Source organism: Drosophila miranda, chromosome 2, assembly GCF_003369915.1.
Source record: "Drosophila miranda strain MSH22 chromosome 2, D.miranda_PacBio2.1, whole genome shotgun sequence".
In the NCBI taxonomy this organism is placed as follows: Eukaryota; Metazoa; Arthropoda; class Insecta; order Diptera; family Drosophilidae; genus Drosophila; species Drosophila miranda.
In genome coordinates, this window is record NC_046675.1 from 9,468,742 (window position 1) to 9,488,644 (window position 19,903).

The window sequence follows — 19,903 nt, forward strand, 5'->3', positions numbered from 1 at the left end:
ATCAGAGCAGCGCAGCTTTCAACTATTTTACACACAGTGAACATTTAGGTGATATATATATATATATTTAGTAAGTGTTTTTTGGGGTTGGGTATTGATTCGGTATGGGATGGGATGGCGCTGATCTATATGCTAGGGTAGGGGTTAGGGTCTTCTAGTTAGCAGTAGTATGTTTTAGTAGTTTAATAATAATTCAATGCTCGTTCATCTACTTCAACAATCAATCATCAATCAATCAATCAATCAATCAATCATAGTTATAGTTATAGTTATCGGCTCTCTTCTGCTTTTTTTTCACTTACTAACATGATTTTTTCTCTTTATTCAACTTGGGTTTTCTTTTTCTTTTATGCTTAAACGTAATTAATAATATTTTCTTTCTTTTGTTTTGTTGTTTTGTTTTGTTATAATATATATATATTTATATGTGTCTGTGGGGGTGTGTTTGTGTGTCTGTGTGTGTGTGTGTGCGCGGGTGTTTATGTGTGGTGTGAGTGTGGGTGTGTGTGTCGTGTCGTTTGTTTAGGTGTAAGATATATTATTTATATAGATTTCCATTGATGCCGCACTCGACGAAGCTTCGGCTTTCTAAAAATAACACACACACAGACAGGGCTATCGCTTTCACTTCCGTTTCCGCTTTCCACTCCTTTCCATCCTTCTTCCTCTCAACAGCCGCTCAAGCATCCTCCTTCTCCTCCTCCTCCTCCGCTGATGTCCGCTTGGTTGGTGTCTTCGTCAATCGAGTATACATTTTTTTTTAGTGTTTAGTTTCATATTTTCTTGTGTTTAAAGTTTAGCATATGTATGTGTTTTTGTTTTTAGTATAACTATTTATCGCCTCTCTTTCCTTCCTTCCTTCCTCCCTCCCTCCCTCTCTCTGTCTGTTTGTCTGTCTGTCTGTCTCTTACGTGTGGGATGTGGAACGACAGAGATGCTTTTACGTGTTAGCCGACGGACTGCGCTCTACGGCTCTCGTTTCTTTATTGTTAGTTTTGTTTTTTCGGGCGCATGCCTTGCGTTCGCTTGTGCTTTGCCCGTTTAGTTATCCGCCCTATCCTGTTTGATTTTTGCATTTGTGGTCGCAGGATTATTATCGCCGCCGGCGCCGCCGCTGGACAGACTGCCGCTGCTGCTGCTATTCGACTGCTGCTGCTGCTGATGAGAGTTAATGGCGGCTGTGCTGATAGATGGTGGCTGCAGTTGGGAGGACGTGGACGCCGCCGCGTTGGATGATGATGCGCTGTTCGATGCATTCGCAGCTGCGCTGCCGCCTGCGGTGCGCCCATTGGAACGATTCGATTCGAGTTCGTGCAGCTTCTTCCACAGCTCCTCGCGATCCCGTTCACGTTTCTTTTCCCTGTGCGAAAACAATTACAAATATTATTAATATATATATTCCAACGAGAGGGACTTGGTCATACTTTTGCCTCTCTGCCTTGTAGCTGGAGGTGAGCTCATCGAACAGCTTTGAATTCATTTCCATGAATGTTTTCAATACGTTATAGACGAGCGCCACGATGGTCTGGTTCCAGTGCTCCTTGCTGATCCGGTATAGGGCCGGGAACATGATCGGCATAATCACCGCATTGTTCTCCTCAATCAGCGACATGGCATACTCATTGTTCCACAGATATAGAGCGCGTTCAGCCACCTGCAAATCAAAATACGTTCAGTCTACGATCAATTTCGGGATGTCCTGTCGCGTACCTGAAAGTGTGGACTCGAGACACATTTGGCAATCTGCCGGAAGAGCGGCTCCTGGATCTTGACAAACTGCGGCGGATCGATCACATCAAGTATCTCCTCGATTTCGCCCAAGAACATGACCTCCTTTTGGGAACACGTCTTTGGCCAGAACTTGAGCAGGCCCCGCACCACCGGCTCGGTAAGGAATGGATCCTTCTCTAGGAATTGTACAATACAATATGCCAGCTGTGCATGATATAGAGACAGGCATTTGACTTTGTGCAGCGGCAACAGGACCTTGACCAAAAACTGTTTATGCTCGGCCTTCAGTGGCAAGGCAAAGCCATTGATGATGCTGCATATCAGAGGGTTACCATTAGTAAGGGAGGAGGGAAGGAATAAACTAATTTTCGAACGCACCTGCCGAGTATTTCCAAGAGCTCGCCCACACCATTGAAATGCTCCGTCTCGTAGATGAATCGCAAGAATATGTTATTGATTTGTTTTCGTATAAAAGCGCGTAAACCTAAGAACTTTCCGTAGATGCGATGCAACACCGTCTTGAGAAAGTCACGCTCACGTGGATCCTCAGAGTCGAATAGTTCCAAGAGCTGTCAAATAGAACAAGTCATGATAGAGGAAAGATCTTGTATAGAAAAGATCTGCGCACCTGCAAGACAAACTTCTGATCGATCACACGCTTGCCAATGGTTGCTTGGAAATCCTGCGATTCGAGGAAGCGCAAGAACACCTCATACACCAGCTGTAGGTGTGGCCACGAGGCCTCCAATGTTGGATCATCCTCCTCTGGGTCAAAATCTGGATTCTCGCTGGGCGGCAGTGTGCGAAATAAGTTGCAAGAAATCTGTGTACAAAAATGTTTGATTTAATATGATATTTCCTTATAAAAGATTAGTTCCCCCCCCCCTCCGGATTGGCTGTACCATGCGTATTATTTCCGGATAAACGGGTTCCGTGAGCACACCGCGCCCGTGCGTTATATAGGTGGATAGATCATTGAGTGCCGCCCGCTTGATTTCCTTGCCCTTGAGGTCCGTCACGGGATCCATAAAGTCAAATGATACGCAACACTGACGCAACTTTCGTATAAACAGCTCCTCCTGTTCGAGGCTGGAGCAATCGGCTATCGGAAACACAAAACAAAAGAAAAGGCAGGGAATTATTATTAACCAGGACTTCCTACGGGATCAGAGATCAGCGATCAGCGTACCTTTTAACGGCGGCAATTGCTGCAACTCAACATCCTGTGAATTTCTGTAGCGCGAGGAACCTTGACTCTTTTTGCCCTTCTTTTTGAGTGAACGTTTGGCGAACGGGTCGATTCGATCCACAAACGTGCCCCCCGATGACATCTTTTCAGATTTGGGTTCGTTTGAATCGATGGCGGTGGTGGTGGTCTCCGTGGCTGTCTGTGTGGTATTCAGCTTGCCGGCTTTATATCGAACGTTTGCCACTGAAAATTGCTGATGATCGGCTGCACCACCCGCTGCACCTGACCCACCTGCACTCCCAGGTGCTGCTCCTGCCCCTACTCCTGCTCCTGCTCCTCCTTCCCCCTCGTCGCCGTCGCCGTCTTCGCCTTCGAAATCGCTTGTTAGGATCTCGACTGGCCGTTTGTTTCGCGATTTGCGTAGCCAACCGAAAATTTTATGTGTTATGTTGGCGACTTTTGCAGTAGAGTTTGGCGTCTTGCAGTTGTTTCCTCGACCTTTGGTTAAGCTGCTGCTGCCGCTGCCGGTTGCGGTGCCGCCTATGCAGAGCTCCTCCTGCTCGGCTGCTGCTGCTGCTGTTGTCCTGCTGCTGTTGCTGCTCCTTTGCTGCTCCTCCAATGGCAACAAATGCTGATGGGATGGCGGATGCTTCTCTCTGTTCTGTATACCCTGCTGTTGCTGCTGCTGCTGTTGTTGCTGTTGCTGCTGCGCCTGTTGCTGTTGCAGTTGTTGCTGCTTCTGTTGCTGTGTGATGTTGATGGCGGTGTTGAGACGGTAGCGACTTATCTTGGCATCTATCAACGAGCGTCTGGGGGGGACATCAAGTGTGTTTTTTTTCTTGCTTTAAATTCGTTACAGTTGTATTTACACTGCACGAAAATATGAGAATATATTCATTAGTTTTTCCCCTTGAAAACGTTTTAGAATCGCACTCACCTGTTTCTAGATTTACGTTCTGTTTGCTGCCACTTCTGCTGCTGTCTGCTGCTGCTTTCAGGTTCTTTGTTGCTGGAGGGATTGTTGCACTGTTGCGCCTTCTCTTGTGGATAATACTCTCGCGTCTCGGCTTAGCTTCTAGGTTTTGCTGCTGCTGCTTCTGCTCCTGAATGGCACATCGATTAATGGTTTGAATCCTTCACATATTCCTCTGTCTCTCTCTCTCTGCGGACACTGGCCTTTTGCGGTCTTGGCTTTTGCTGCTGCTTGGTTATATTTTATGTGTTTTCCTTTTGATTTGGCATCACATGCACTGCAAATGGAAATACAGTAAACGGAATTGACATTAAAAGGCTTGTCGGATAGATAGCTGGGAGGAGGGGCGGGGAAAAACCACAAACCCGAAAACCAAGGCAGAACTTTGATAAAAAAATATAAAATATATGAAGGTTATATCTAATCGTAGCTCTTTTTTATTACAGGTGTGTGTGTGTGTGTGTTCGGGGACTGTGATTTCTGATTTCTTTGTGCTGACAGATAAGAGATAACTGATAGGCGGATAAGAGGCCCCAAGAAGAGGGAAGCACCGCCCGACGGGTTGGGGTTGCCAGGCGAAGGCTTACGGTTTTGAATGATTGACTGGTGACTGGCCCGAGTCCTGACAATTAACATGCCCCTCTTGGAACTGGGAAAAGTCTGCCTCAGAGCCGCACAATCCTTGCGGCAAATGGCAGCAGTAGCCACTCTGTCCTTGCGGCAAATGGCTGAAGGAGCCGCTCAGTCCTTGCGGCAAATGGCAGCAGACGCCGCGGCGTTTAATTAAATTTACACATTCCATTTTGATTCTCATTTAGGATGCCTTTCCCCCGGTAAAGCCATTGACCGGAAACACTGAGTGGGGGCGGCAGCGGCTGTCTCATCGCGAAGGAAATGTAAAGCGGAAATGAAGCCAGAAATGAAGGACGCACCAGGAGCAGGCTTCATTTGCATGAACTTCAATTTTCCAGTGCAGTGGAGGGGAGGGACACGCGGGAGGCACACAAAACTGCAAGTCAAACACCTCGGATGCCATGCGAGCAGTCCATGGCCTGCAGTCGATTCCCAAGTGAAAAACATGTTAAACATGGCCCACACACACTCACACACACAGAGACAGGAACCACAAGGCGTATGAGTGACAAACAGGTAAATGCGATCAAACTTGGCCAACAGCTGCCTCCCTGCCTGTCCGCCTCCCTGCCAGTCCGCCCGCCTGCCTGCCTGCCGCTGCTGCGTGGGCGCGTCGCTACATCGTGTGTTTGTGTGTGTTGGCCAACCGGAACTGGCTGGAGAGAGGGGGGGAAGAGAGAGAGTGGCACACACAGAAAAAGTTTGCCCAGCTGCCTTTTTTCCATACAGCGTTAAGGGGAGAGTGCTGGGTATATCCACGCGATGCGAGGGTTTGTTCGATTCCCCTAAAGACCAGAACCTACCCCATAAATACCTTCTCCAGCTGCAAAATATAATGGCCTCTTGCGAGCTTTCTTTCGTATTCGTTTCTAAAGCAAAGACTGAAATATCTGTAATTTCTTTCATTTCAAAGAAACCTTCTTTCTTTCTCGTGGCGTTTCATATAACGATATTATCCCCCCATCTGCCAAAAATCATCACAATCAGACAATTTTTAGGACTTAAAAATGTCAAAAATATGTGTGGTTTCCACCATTTAAAAGATAAATGGCTCCTTTTTAGTGGAGCTATCATTAAAAGAAAACTATTATCTGCTCTACATATTTTCCAAAAATCATTCCAAAATATTACATTTTTTTTTTTTAATTTTTGAAGATTTTTTGATATTTATTTTTTAAAATAAAATTTTTTTACTGCTTTTTTTTAAACTGTTAAAATTTTATTTTAAATTTTGACATTTTATTTTAAATTTTGAAATTCTTTTTGTTTTTTTTTTAAGTTTTGAAAATTTTTTTTTTTAACTTTAAAAACATTTCTTTACATTTTTTTCATATTTGTAAACAAAAATATCTAATATTTTGTTAAGATACAGATGTAAAAAATCCAAAATGTATCCAAAATAGGTACAATAAAATATTGGGTATCTGAAAGTCGAGCCCTGGGCCTCCCCCCGCCTTTGCGATTCACAATTTTCGCCATGCGATTGAATTGAATTTTCCACAGAATACATATACATTATGTAAACATATACATATATATATGTACATATATGTACATCGTACACCTCATCAGCTTGTTTACACAGAAAAGTTGTGTGGCCGTTGCTTTTCGCAGTGTCTTTGGTTTAATTTATCTGAATAACCTTCGCCGTGGGAGGTCGAGCCCCTCTCCAAAACAAAACAACAAACAGAGAACCCCATCGTGGCATTAAATATATCGGATAGATCGGGAGAGATAGCGTCCATTCCATTCCATTCATTTATTTCATGATATTTTATATAAAATGATAGGTGGGAGGGGGAGGAGGGTGTGCCCAGCCCCGAGACAAATGACCAACAACAGCATTGGCATCGGCATGGACATTGGCAGCGCGATGAATGGCTGACCATTAGGCCTGGGAGTGGGGGCCCACCCCCTTTAATGGGAGGGGGTGTCTCTGTGTGTGTGTGTGACCTTATGACATTATTTACTCAACAGCAAAAACAACAATAAAACATTGTAGTGAGGGCCAAAAAAGTTCATCATAGAAGAAACAAAAACCCAAGAGGAAATGGCCGAATCGCTGGATACCCTTGAGGCACAAAATGTTCCATAAGCGAACGGATACATTCGTTTCGAATCACACAAACAGAGAGAGATTCGGGATATTTTGCAAGGAAACCACAAAAAAGGCATCAATATGGGGGAAAAAACACCTGTAACACGCAATCAGCTGTTTTTACGAATTATTGGCATTCACATGTGAACGTTGGGTAATGGATCTGTGATATTACAGACCAATGCCACACTTTGGCTTTGGCTTTTGCTGATCGAAAATCAAACACCTTCCAAAAACCATAATACCCTGTGCCACAGGGTGCTCTCGGCACAGGGCGGCGCCTCTTGCAATATATAATGAGACAAGTTTTCGCCACTTTTTCACTCTCTTTCTCTATTTTCCTCTTCGCTTTTGTTTTGTTTTGTTTTGCTTTGTTTCGCTGTTGTTTTCGTGTTGGCATTTGTACGATTTTTCGCCGCTTAGAGTGGGCCACCACTCATCGTTTCGGCCAGGCCATCTAATGACTAAGCCACTCGCCTCGACCCTCGACCCTCGGTCGGTCGGTCGCCCACTCACGCCGGGGTGGAAATTCTATTCCATTTCCACACTTCATGCCACATGCCACATGCCACAGGGCGCGATGGCTACGATGTATTCCTGACGCATGTCCATTGCGTGTCTTTTTTCTTCCTTTTTTTTAAGACAATCAATAAGCCATAAAACTGTTTCGAGGCTTGGAAATGCTACCAACGATTGTCGTCAATTGTCGCTTTGTTTTGGTTTAATGTCGGGCCAAAACCCTGACCTACACGTAACCCAATCTGCCCGTTGAAGACCATTTTTATTGGTCGTTTTTTTTTATTGATTTATTGGTTTTTATTGGTCCAAAGAACTCAAGCAATCGAAAGTTTTTTCCATATTTAGGCACAATTTTTGATGCATTTTGAGGAACATCTCAACCTTTTTACCATAAAGAAATATCTTCGAATGAGTATCAAAATGTTTAGCATTTCATCTGTTAATGATCTTTCCTCATTCAAGTGCCACAATCTTTATAGGGAACCCCTTTTAATGTACGTCTTTCTTTATTGATTATTCCTTAAGTGTTCTCGGGACTGGCGTCAAGTGCAAATATTTAATGAATATGTTTCAATTGATAGCTGAATAGATATTTGCTTCGACAGTTGCTGTTTGGTGTCAATTGAGAATCAACTATTTGCTATTTCCACTCAAACAAATGTAAATATACCTACGTAGGTTGTATGGAAAGTTGATACGTATTTCTGTATCAATAATCGTGGCAACAAAGATTCGAAAATAAGCAAAATACATTCCCTCTACGATTTGGAGGCTTCGCCATCGCTTCCATTAATCCCAGATTTGTTCCTCGAAAACCGATTCAAGCCAGCCGAAATTTCGGAGAATGCCCAGACCTCGTGAAAGCACAAAACAACATTCAGGCGTGTGCATGACTGGGCGTATTCCTTCGTGAGACTCAAGTCTGGAAGCGAGGCTCGTTCCCACGAATCCAAAAACAACATCGCTGCTCTACTCGTATTTCGCTGAATATTTTCCGTGGGTATTTTACAATTTTGAGTGTTTATTTGACACAAAGAAAAGCCTGCGAAAATGAAACCTCCTCACTTGCTTTTGTTAAATAAATATTCATTGCTTTTTATCGTCTAAAAACATATTTAAATTCCATTTTTCTTGTATTTTTCCAATGCGGTTTAATCATCTAACAAATATTACATTTTTTGTGCCGCTTCAGTGAAATTTCTGTCGACATTTTCATCATATTTGCGACGGTTATTAGGTGAAAAGTCTAAGCTTTTTGCACGGGAAAAGGCAAAGCAATGATAATGTCCGCTTGAGAGATGATAAGCACAAAGGTTCCTCCATCTAGCCCCTCGTTCCGCCTTGGGGAGGGAGGGGTGGCTCGTGTGGGGGTAAAAATTGCGCACTGTTTTCATTTTCGCTTTCGCTGCGTACTTGAAACGTGTCTCAGGAACTGCATGCGAGGAAAATGCTGGAAAAACTACGCAGTAAACATCGCGCCGTTGTCCATGGGAGGAATCTCACACCCCAAACAGAAAATCCTCACACGACGAGGGGGGAAGGCGGGGGGAAAAAAGAGTTCATGGACGGTTGAGAATTTCATTTCTCGTCAGTTGCAGCAGCAATGCGTGACTAGAATGGGTGGAAAATGCTTAAACAGTTTTCACAGGAGGGACTCCTCTCTCTTCCGATAAAATTACAGGCTGCCTTCCGTTGCGTGTCTCGTGAGAGAGAGGCAGAGATAGAGAGAGCATCTCGTACAATCTCCATCATCCCATCATAATCTCGCATGCATGAAATTGATTTCCATTTCCACGCAGAGGCAACAATTATCGAGGAAAGCATTCCCTCATTCGATCGATGGAATTGTGGGCGGCACCGTACGGTCCTAATAGAATTTTCATCCAATGCGCACTGGAAATTCAAAACCTTGACCTCCCTTGGGTCGTGTTCCTCCCTCCATCCCTTTGCACCCCCCTCTCCCTCTATGTGTGGTGGCTCTGTGGCTGTATTGATATCATTAAATCAATCAAATCAGCATCCAGCCAGCGACATTGCATATGCATAGAGAGAGAGAGGGAGAGGTGGTGGAGAGAGGGGGGGAAATGTGGCATGTATCTCATGGCACGTAGGACATCGCACATACCCACTGGTATCCTTTGTTGAAGGCCCTTTTGCTATGCGGGGTTTTTTCGCGTTGGTAAATCATTCGATAGCTATCGATGGATATTACAATGCGACTCTGTGGTGCCATTGTCATCCCATGATTGTAGGGGCATAAAGTGAAGAGAACTATTAATCTTTTCTGTAATTTAATATGCCATAAAGACTGAAATATAATCGAGTTTATTTCATTCCGCGGACTGCCATCGACTACCGATAGTTATCGTCGGATTCTCAGCAGGTACGAGGCACCTAAACGTTTGATATTCACACGGTCTTAGTAGGTTTTTGTGCTCTGGAAATGATGTGGTATAGTGATTTCCTTCAATGAAATATTTGAATACCAAACATACTGTTTCCATACAAAAAAAAATGTTATTCTTTCAACGATGAAATATTTGAATTGATGAAAAATTACAAAAGCATCGGTGGAAAAATAATTGTGAAATATTTCTTTATATGGAAATAATTCTTTGAAATATATTTCCATTAAAGTTGATTTATGTTCCATATTATTGAATATTTCGTTGGTGAAAAATTGCATTCGCTATTATTGCATTCTCCAAAAAGCATCGGTGAAACACTTATTGTGAAATATTTCTTTTAAATATATTCCCATTCTGGCATTATTAAAGTTGATTTTTATTGCATTTTATTGAATATTTTCTTGGTGAAAAATTTCTTTATTTCCCCAAAAATCATCGGTGAAAAACGCAACGTGCCACAGCAGCAGCTTTGAGTCTTTGCTGCGAAAAATGCGCCTTGTTTAATTTACATAAAGCTAAAGGAAATGGAACAATAAGTTTTATACGATTTTGTTGCATCCACAAGAAAGAGGCAGCAGTGGTTGGGGGAGGATGGAGCTGCAACAGAAGCGAAAGTTTTTCGCCACACGAAAGTGCCTCTCGCGGCGACGACTCTGCCGCTGCTGCTGCTGCGTGTGCCCTCAAGGCAGGAGGCGCCACGCCACACACACACACACACACACACACACACACACACACACACACACACACACACACACACACACACATCGAGGGAAAACACATTGTAAATGTCATGTGGGTGGATGGCAGAGGGGCAGAGTGGCGGAGAGTAGGACGGTGGATCGGGTGGGTGGTCAAAACTGGAAGATGGCGGCTGCTGCTTCTCCTCCCCTCCCCTCCCAACCCCTTTTCGGTTACATTTCATGCCCCACTCGTCGTTCCGTTGGCGTGCCTGCATTTTTTATTTGGTTTTTATTTTTTGCAGGCCCCACCAGACACCGAAAAGCCCCCTTTCTAACAAAATTATAAGATCTAGATTTCAATGGGAATTGGGTCACTCCTCCTGGGGGTAAATATTGCAAGTAAAATGAATTTTAAATATTTACAGCACTCAGGGAGTCGCACAAGTCGAAAACAACAGCCCAAAGGAAAGGATGGAGGGGAGGGGAGGGGGAGGGGGAGGCAACTGTCGGCAAAAAAAGTTGGCAGCTCGTTGGAAATTGTTGAAGTTTTCACAGTTAAATGGCAGGCCAAACTATCGATTGGTGTCCTGCCAATCCAAGAAACGATAGAGAGAGAGAGAGAGATGGAGAGTGTATCCATTCGCTTATGGGAAATTTGCATTCAACGCATACGAATGGCATCCAGAATGAAATGAAGCCAACAAATGAAAGAAAGTAGAAAGAAAGCGGAATGGCATCCGCAGGACGGGGGGGAAATGGAATAAAAGGTGAGCAAACGGGAGAGGGGGAGATGGAAACAAAAGAAAAGCAATTCAAGGACTTTTCCCCACCTTCGAGGGCTTAATGCTTTTTAGTAATTCACAATTGACAAGCAGAGGATTCAATTTATTGATAGGCACCACTTGACGCTGAACGCTGCCACACGTTGCTGCCACGTGCCACACCTGGACAGAGCCAAAGGGAGACCAGACCAGACCACACCTTTTAGCCCTCTGTCACTGAAAAATGTGGAAATGTAATCAACGCACGCAATGCGACAAATGAAAATAGAAATAACAAGATTCGAGGCATTTGATACCCCCTACAGAAGAATATTTATTTCTATATATGGAATATGTGTATCCCTTCTTTTGATCCAACATCAAACCATTGGATCATGACCTTATGGGATCATTAGGGCCATAGGAATCGGAAATGTTTCTTCGTGATTTTATCGTTAAATATCCGAAAACTCTTGTGGTTTCAGAGGAAACGAATGTGTGGCCGTTCGCTTATGGGGAAATTCGTACATTCCACAAATGTGCCCAAGCTGACGAAGGATCTGTGTAAAGTGTCTCCCCAGAAACACATCCTTCTCGTTCATAATCATAATGCCCCCCCCCTCGCCTTTTGCCAGGGATATACAAAGGATATTCTTAGTCATAACACACTGCTCCTGCAAAGGACACATGCAGGGGGACCAAGCAGTGTCATAGCGGGGGCCCGCCGACATTTATGGGCCACCAAAAATAGAACCGACAACTGCAGAACATTCTACATCTATTTTTGGAGTGGCACACTCAAAGCCAGATTCAAATCCACAAGCCCGATGCGAGTACGTCAGAGAGGCGGTCGACCCACCCACAGCCATTGACTGGCAACGCATTTTCCAGCAGCCGTGCAGAAGGGCAATTATAATTGCGGATCCACGTGCGGATGTTGACGTCAGGAAAGAGCCAAGTGCGATGCAACACGGCTTGAAAATTGAACGATTTTCCATGTACACGTATTTATGTTTAATTATTCAAAGTGAAATGCGTTCGGCGAGAGTGAAAATGGAAAGCTCTTCGCGAGAGAGAGAGAGAGGGGGGGAAAGCCGTGAGTAAGTTTCCTTGGAAAAACCCAATGGGGTCAAGCAGCAATGTCGATGTGTGTTTTCCTCGTAAATGATTAAAGAAAAGCCGAGTGAGAGGCACTGGCAGGGTCTAAGAGCAGATGAGGAGTGGTCCCGGTTCCCTGGAAGATTTGGCTAATGGAATGCCCGAAGAAGAGTTCCCGTTAATTGGCGGATATCGCCCATCTTCAAAGGAACTACTAACTAAAACCCTTGAAGCAGAGGTAATGGAAGAGAGTAACGGAATCAATTGGTTCACCCAAACACCCCACCCACCCTATGGTACAGCATTCACAACATTTAATCGTTGATTCATCATCAAAAAGATGGTATTCGGTGCAGTTTCTAGGTACTGTTTTAGAGAAGGTTAGACAATGGATCTGTTGTTTTTTATTTAATTTTTAAAATTACAATAAAATACCCTACCGCAGGCGAATACTTAATATAATTACGAGTCGTTATGGGTTGTAGTTATTGTAATATCATCAATTACTAAACGTCTAATGCAACAGTTCCATTAAGCGGCGTATTCCACATGCAATCATGACACGTGAATGGCTTGCCATTCAAAGCGAATGTGGCCGTTCGTTTAGGACAGCTTTGGTTATATCCTGCATGTAAAAGAGGCCCTTGGCCCTTGGCCCTGCCTTGGTACTGGCCTCGAAGTGCCTAAACAGTTCTTATCGAGTGGATGGGCTTTTTCGGAGAGTCGTCAAGTAACACACACACACACACATCTGTCATAACATCTGTCTTCTAGGGTTTACATAACATTGGATGTAACTTATTGTTGGTGTTGGCAGCACAGGCAGAGCCACGCCAAGTGCCAATGGAAATGGAAAGTAGAAAGCCACAAAATTAGTTGACAACAGCCAAAGGCACAGCGACAGACACAGGCACAGGCACAAAGCTAATTGCATCAGCCGACGACTGTTATGTGCTGCTGCTGGCATTGGAGGGGGTGTAACAATATTTCATTCCTTTTTTCCTCTTGGAATAGGGCCCCCAAAAGCCAAAGCCACAAAACATATGACGAAACCGTAAAACACACGAAAAGCAGACGAACCAAATCGCAGAGCAGAGCAGAGCGCGAAGCAGAGCAGCGGAGCAGAGTGGCAGAGCAGAGAGCGGTGTAGAGAGGCGGAGCAGAGCGCGGTGCAGAGAGCGCAGAGCAGAGGGTGGAGCGGATAGGAGAACGAGAGATGAGACAAGACAACAGCAGTCACAACAATTTCCTCAATTTAATTAAATAATTAAACGCTGAGACACGGTGCGTTGTCGGGTAGACACAACATTTTCACTAATTAAAAAAAAAAGGAAAGACAAGAAAAGGAAAGGAAACATAATATTAAGGGGAACGCAAAGTGGGAGGAATATTAAATAATATATCCACCCTATTCTCCCCACAATCGGATCCTCGTATAAACACTATTTGCCCTCAAGACTGGCTCGCCCGCCCAGCAGCAGCTTAGTTTCTTCCTTTTCTCGTTTTCCTCCTTCTCCCTGTTTCCATGCACAGACATGCACAAACACACGGCAAGCGACTGCAATGTCGCCCTCTCACTCTCTGTTACTCTCTCGCACAAACCGCTATCGCCTGATCTTCTGTGAGAGAACCAAAGCTCTGTTTACACTACACCGCTTTTTCGGCTGTGGAGTTTCCCTGCATTCGGACAGAAACCATGTAGTGTAAACAGCGCCTAAGCTTTTTGCGGTCTGAAATAAAATAAACGCGAGGGGGAGGGGGAGATTATTTGTTGCGTTCTTTACTCGTTTACTTCTTTTGGTGAATGGGTATCCCAATAGTCGTATCATTCTCTAGAGTTTCTATTTTCTGTTCTTCAGACGCCGCCTTTCAGTTCAATGATTTCATTTACCTATCGCGTCACCCATAGAGGTAGGTATGTATATATGTATTATATACATACATGTATATAGGCAGCAGGTATTTTATAGATTTACGTACTACTTTTTGTAAAATATATGCCACAATGCAAATTCAATGCCAAAGCATGGAAAATTTTTTTTATTAAAAAGCGCCCTGCCCACATCTCTCTTCTCTCCCTCTCCCTCTCCCTCTCTCTCTTTTCGCAATCTATTGGCTGTATTTTTTCTTCTATTTTTTAATTAAGAGATTTTGAGCTGTGATAACCAGTCGGGGGGCTGTATGCCTCTGTGTGTGTGTGGGCGTGGCACCCATCTAATCAAAAATCAGCACAAAAATATGAATGTCGCATAAACAGTGGACTACAAAAAAAGACAATCAAGCGCAGAAAATAAGTAAAAATGTATCTCAGGTGAAAGATAAGATAGCCATATGGTAGGTGTTCTTGCCACCTGAAAAAACCAAAAAGAAACAAACAAACAGAGAGGGAGAGGGAGGGGGAGAGGGGAGAGGGAGACCAGTGGCTGTTGGCCCACCTGTGGGGTGGAGGTGCACTTGTTTCACTTCTCGGGCCCTCGCTGGTGGCCAAACAAGTGCTAATTATTAATTGTGCAATGTGCGATTTTATTTAATTGCTGCAGCTGTCTGTCTGTCTGTCGAACTGTTCCACCGAGTGTTTTTTTGTTTTTTATTGATTTAACGGCCATGACGCCACTCGAGGAAACAGAAGGAACCCAACAGAAGGGGGGAGGGGGTACTCCCTAAATAGTCATTGAAATACTATTGAATCCTACCCATTCAAGGTCAAATGATTTCATGCACAGCTGTGGAATTTCCGTTTACCATATTCTGTATGCTATAAATAAACACTGAAAATAAATTAAGAACATTACAAAAATACATTGAACTGCACTTGAGACGACGACGATGCCACCGACGACGCACGGGTTTTCGCCACAGGATGCCCCGCAGAAAAACGGAACACACCCCCTCCCTCCCCACAATTCTTCAGCGGAAAGAAAAAATCAGCAAAAAGATTTTTTACTGGCACTCAAAATGTTCCCCCGCGTCTAAAATTATATTATGAGCGATGAAAAACGTCATTAATTGCGGCAAAAGGTAGAAAGCAGCGGGAGAAAAGCGAAAGGAAAAGCTGAAAATTCGAGTGTGTCTGGGACAGAAAATGTAAAAATATTTCTACAGTTTGTGGCAGTCGGACTGAATGTACGAATAGTTTTCCTTAATGGTTCCTCAGGGGGGTTCTACAAGAACTCTTACAGGAAGGAAACCAAAAGATCCACTTTTGAGGAACTGAAAACTGTTGGATGCTGCCGTTGGGGGTCTCTCAATCTGGAGGCCTTTTAACGTTCCACTGCCCCACTAGCAGCTGATTGTGCCACTCGTTAGCGAGACGTGCCAGAAATCTGGGGGCGTGGCGGGAGCAATCATCTAATTATAACGAGAGAAACATTTGCCCTCTGCGCTCAGGCGGTTGTGAATTTATCTCCATGTGAAAAATCGTGTATGTTTTTAGCTTTTTCCATCGACTGTTTCCGAGTTTCTACCAATATTACGAGTGTTTTTCATCTCTCTAACAAACAAGTAAACAGAATTTCGATTGAACAAACAGGAGCTCTATTCCCAGAGGGTATCCGAATCGAATATTTTCCAACAAATTGAAAGAACTTCTGCTGCAGATTAAATAACACATTTTGAGCCAAGAACTTTGATAGATATTTGCAGAAAATTCAATGGAAAATGCCAGGCAATGCGAAAACATGGAGAAAACTGTGTAAATCAAGTCAATTGCAATGGAGTTTGTGCTTTATTTTTAGAGCAGACAAGGGGCTCCGGCTCCGGCTCCCCCTCCATCGCCCTTCTATAACGATGTAAACAGACGGGGAAAACACGAAGCAGGTGGAGAGACCCAGAGAAGGTCTTTCTGCTGTTCCATGTGGCATCTGCAATCCAAAGACAAACAGAATGAGTGGCAAAAAGTGAGGTCAGTTGTGTCAAAACAGACAGCAACCAAGAGAGAGAGAGGCATATGGGGCATGGAGGGGGAGAGGGGGGGCTTTAAACACGCTCTTTAACCGCTGCAGCCAGGCAGAAAATGTTGAAGTTGCAACCAAATGAACATCCGTGAGAGAAGGTGAACAGACGGCAAGCAGGTCGCCCCCGGGAGGAGATGGAGGTGGAGGAGAGGGACTTAATAGAGCTCCTCTTTGGAGAATGTGGAGCACTTTTCATACGTGGCTCCTCCCAAGGCATTTATGGCCACAAATTCCGCTTCACTGAAATCTCCAATGGAAACGCAAATTGTCTTCTGCGTGTGTGTTTGTGTGTGTGTGGCACAAACGGGGGAGTCATGCTGATGGCATGGCATTTATTTCAGTTGACCGACTTGGTTAATTCATTTAAATTACTTGGAAGTAGAGACCCCCCCACCCAGAATGTGGGTTACCCTCGAGATATATTAAAGGGAGAGTACAAGAAATTTATAAAAATTTCATGCAAATAGGATTATAGGGAGCCAAAAGAATACTCTGTATTTTCCCATACGAATCAATGCTTTCAATTGTCTACGTATCTACTTTTTACGTCAAAGCCCAGTCTGGGCCACAGAACGAGAGAGAGAGAGAGAGAAGCACACACACAAGCACACACACACACGCACACAGCCACAGAGACATGCAGTGGGGCAGTAGTGCGGCACGGAATAGCAAGTGACAAACCCGCTTAGGCAAACAAAACACTTGGATCCCGGGGATCGATCGATCGCACAGCTAAAAAAAAAACTGGAAATTGTCTGCCTTTTGCATACGTTCCGTTCGCTCGTTCGTTATCGTTCTTTTCGTTGTATTTATTGTTCTGACGGAGCTCCAAAGAAACACCTTAATTGCATACAAGTCACGTTCAATTTTTGGGTTGGGATGTGCTCTTCGGAGTATCATGAATTATTATAATTAATCCGGGTGTAGACAGAGAGAGAGCGAGCGAGCGATATATTATGGTTAATGGTTTAATTATATTGTCAAACATTGGTCTGTTGCAAGGGCCTTGTCACCTGTCCAATGTGGGATGGTGAGGGGAGGGGGCTGCCCCCCTGGACATTATTTACCATTTTGACACATTTATGTTAATTTCAAACAGTAGGCTCGACGAACGGACAATATGTGCCCCTGTATGTGTCAATTGGAGAACTTGTTAATTTGTCGAGCAGGTTCTGGAACCGCCACCTCACCTCACCACACCACACCACGCCACAGCACACCACACCGCACCACACAGTGGTGTCTCCCCATATAGCCCCTTACTCAGCGACTCAATCACTCAATCAATTAGAACCAGTTCTTTGTTCGGCCGTGCAAATCGAGAGATTGGAGACCCAAAAATGGATGTAAACTTCCGTTGTTGTGGCCCACGGGTCCACGTCTCGCTCTGCCCTTACTTGGAGAGCAGAGTGCAGTAGAGTACTCTTTCTATGAACAGCTATTGAACTGGAGAGTAGAGTGGAGATATCCATGGTCGTATTTTTATTTATTTACATTATCTCTCTCTCTCCTTCGATTAACAGCTATTTATCAAATTCCGGTAGGTCGTACCTGTCTCGCTTTTCCCACTAATTGGCATACGACGTCACGGTAGATAATGGCGTAGCGCAGTGTACTCTCTTCTTGTTAGCAGTTATTTAACTATCGTTGGTTTTGGGAGCACTGTAATTGAATTAAAACTGTAGTTTTTTCCCCTTTTTTTTGCACAGCGCAACGCGTGGTGGGATGGGGAAAGGAGGGGAGCGGAAGAAGATGCGGTTAGGCAGATGGGGTCCAAGTGGGGTCAACACATGTAAATACGATGTGGCGTTAAGGCAAAACACACACGCACACAAAAGCACAAAGCAGAAGCGCACTATGGTGTGTGTGTGTGTGTGAGTTAGTGAGTGCGTGTGTGAAAAGAAAGAGGAAGACATTCGAGTGTGGGGAGACATGAGGTGAGACTTGAAAGCGAGATAGAGAGAGCGAGAGAGAGAGAGCGGCGCAGCTGTTTTGATGAGGCATTTTTCTCCTTTCATTTATTTCGCTTTACTTGATTTTTCTTAGTTTCTCTTCTTTCTTCTGCACTAGATTAGGTAACTTATGTCTATATGAACATAATTCTTAACACATTTTTACTGTCCGACGATGCTACACACACTTATCACAAATATGTATAGTTCGTACACACACACAACCGCACGAAGGCAGGGGAGAGACACAAAACACACACAGACACTCGTTTAGAGGCGGCCAACAAAATCGATATTCTAAAAATAATATAAGTAAAAAATATACATGTATATATGCATGTATGGGTATGCATATATAAAATCCAAAAATCAACTCAATTGTAGCCACACACTCTCTCTGAATTTTGGGCTTGTGTGTCCATTCGAGTGTTTGAGTGTGTAATTACATATTTATTTATTTATTAAAACTTTGGGAATACTCCAAATTGCGTCTGGAATTTCGCCGCTATACTGCGCACTTGAAAAATTTGCATTCACCACAAATTTATTTGCTACTGGTATTCTTTTGTATTTCTGATTTGGGTGATTTACTTGATATTTTTCTCTGCTGTTAAGACCGATTAAACAGATTGCGCTCTATTATGCGGCGGCGGGTAGAGAGTGTGGAGTGTGTGGAGGTATAGAAGATTTCTATATCTTTTAAAACCGACGACCGAAGGCGGCATACGCATACGGCAACTGAGACGATATATTTTTTTCCTCTGCCGTTCACTCTCAGGCTCTCTCCCACTCTCTTTCGCTGGGCTCTCTCTTCTATATGTGTGTGTATATACTTTATGGGGAGAGAACGACCGCACACACAGCGAAACGAGTAGTTCATGAAAATATTTTTTGCATTGCTATTGTTGTACAAACTTTTTGTTTTTGTTGTGACATAGTAAAAGTAGCGAAAAAATGTTGTAGTACAGATTAATGGGTACGTTTTGGGGTTGCTCACAGAGGAGTCACACACACACACGCACCGACGACGAGTCACACCGCCTCAGTTGGGACATGTACGATTCTAACACGATTGAACAACGGGAATAGAGGATGCAGTGGCATGCCACATCCTGAGCACTCATTTTACATATTTCAAATAGCGATGAAACCGGAGGAAGATTGGTTTAAAAGGCATAAATTTCGATACCACTGTGCTAGATTTCTGGGTGAGAGCGTGGTGAGTTGAGTAGCGGTTAACTCACCACGAATTGTTGTTGCGCGGCGTCTCTTTTCTCTCGCACTCAGTAGCGTTCGGTGTATTTGGTTAACTACAGCACGGTCATACTGCAAGGGATTCCTTGACGCCACCGTTTTACTGCGCTGCAGAGCGGTGTATCGAGGGCGATAGCTAAACAAAGCTATCGTCATCGATTTCTCTCACGCTCACGCTCCCTCTCTTTTTCTCTCTCTCTCGCTGTCGCTCTATATGGCATTCCACTAGCAGAATTTTTTCTTTTTTGTTTCCTTTTTCGCCAATTTATTTTTATATAATTTAGCACAATGTTTGCGGGTACACACGACTGAACAGGATGCGGGGGTACTATGGGGACACACAAAAAAAGCGCTGCAATGCACACACCTCGAAATTCTCTGGATGCACACACACAATCCTTTGCGTTGGGATTTAACAGCGACTGGCGCACGCACAGGCACAATTTCAATTGTAAATCACACCGGAAGTATGTATTAACGCTTTTCGATTGGGTAAGGCGGCCGGTAGTTAAACTTTATGCGAGAAATATTAATTTTTTCAGCGGCAGCTAGAATCGTTCACACAGACACCGTAGAAGTGACGCCATCTTTGATAGCGGCATATACACGTTCAGACATCGATTGAGTGCTGGAAAGCGGTGAAAAAAGATA

General features: G+C 44.0%; 1 protein-coding gene across 4 annotated transcripts; it reads right to left on the reverse strand.

The window, feature by feature from the left end:
* Positions 1-766: 766 nt before the first annotated feature.
* Positions 767-19,846, reverse strand: LOC108155584 (serine/threonine-protein phosphatase 2A 56 kDa regulatory subunit epsilon isoform). 4 transcript variants are annotated; one of them, XM_017286492.2, is made up of 10 exons: positions 19,620-19,846; positions 17,598-17,708; positions 3,858-4,170; positions 2,921-3,790; positions 2,634-2,833; positions 2,360-2,554; positions 2,110-2,300; positions 1,711-2,044; positions 1,425-1,654; positions 1,042-1,360 (listed from the first exon to the last, which is right to left on the reverse strand). In XM_017286492.2, the coding sequence occupies exons 4-10, from the start codon at positions 3,060-3,062 to the stop codon at positions 1,042-1,044; spliced, it is 1,611 nt and encodes a 536-aa protein (XP_017141981.1). In that variant the 5' UTR covers positions 3,063-3,790; positions 3,858-4,170; positions 17,598-17,708; positions 19,620-19,846. The 4 variants fall into 4 exon arrangements, with proteins under 4 accessions (XP_017141979.1, XP_017141981.1, XP_033246120.1 ...); XM_033390229.1 differs by lacking the exon at positions 17,598-17,708; XM_017286491.2 differs by lacking the exon at positions 17,598-17,708 and having other exon boundaries at positions 19,243-19,846.
* Between the last annotated feature and the right edge of the window lie 57 nt (positions 19,847-19,903).

Bases quoted from the DNA above. Each gene is read 5' to 3' on its own strand.
- LOC108155584 (XM_017286490.2), bottom strand. From the start codon at position 3,062: ATGTCATCGGGGGGCACGTTTGTGGATCGAATCGACCCGTTCGCCAAA. The intron at 2,555-2,633 runs GTACAGCCAATC...TTTTGTACACAG, and splicing joins ATCCGGAAATAATACGCATG to ATTTCTTGCAACTTATTTCG. The intron at 1,655-1,710 runs GTACGCGACAGG...TTTGATTTGCAG, and splicing joins TCTCGAGTCCACACTTTCAG to GTGGCTGAACGCGCTCTATA.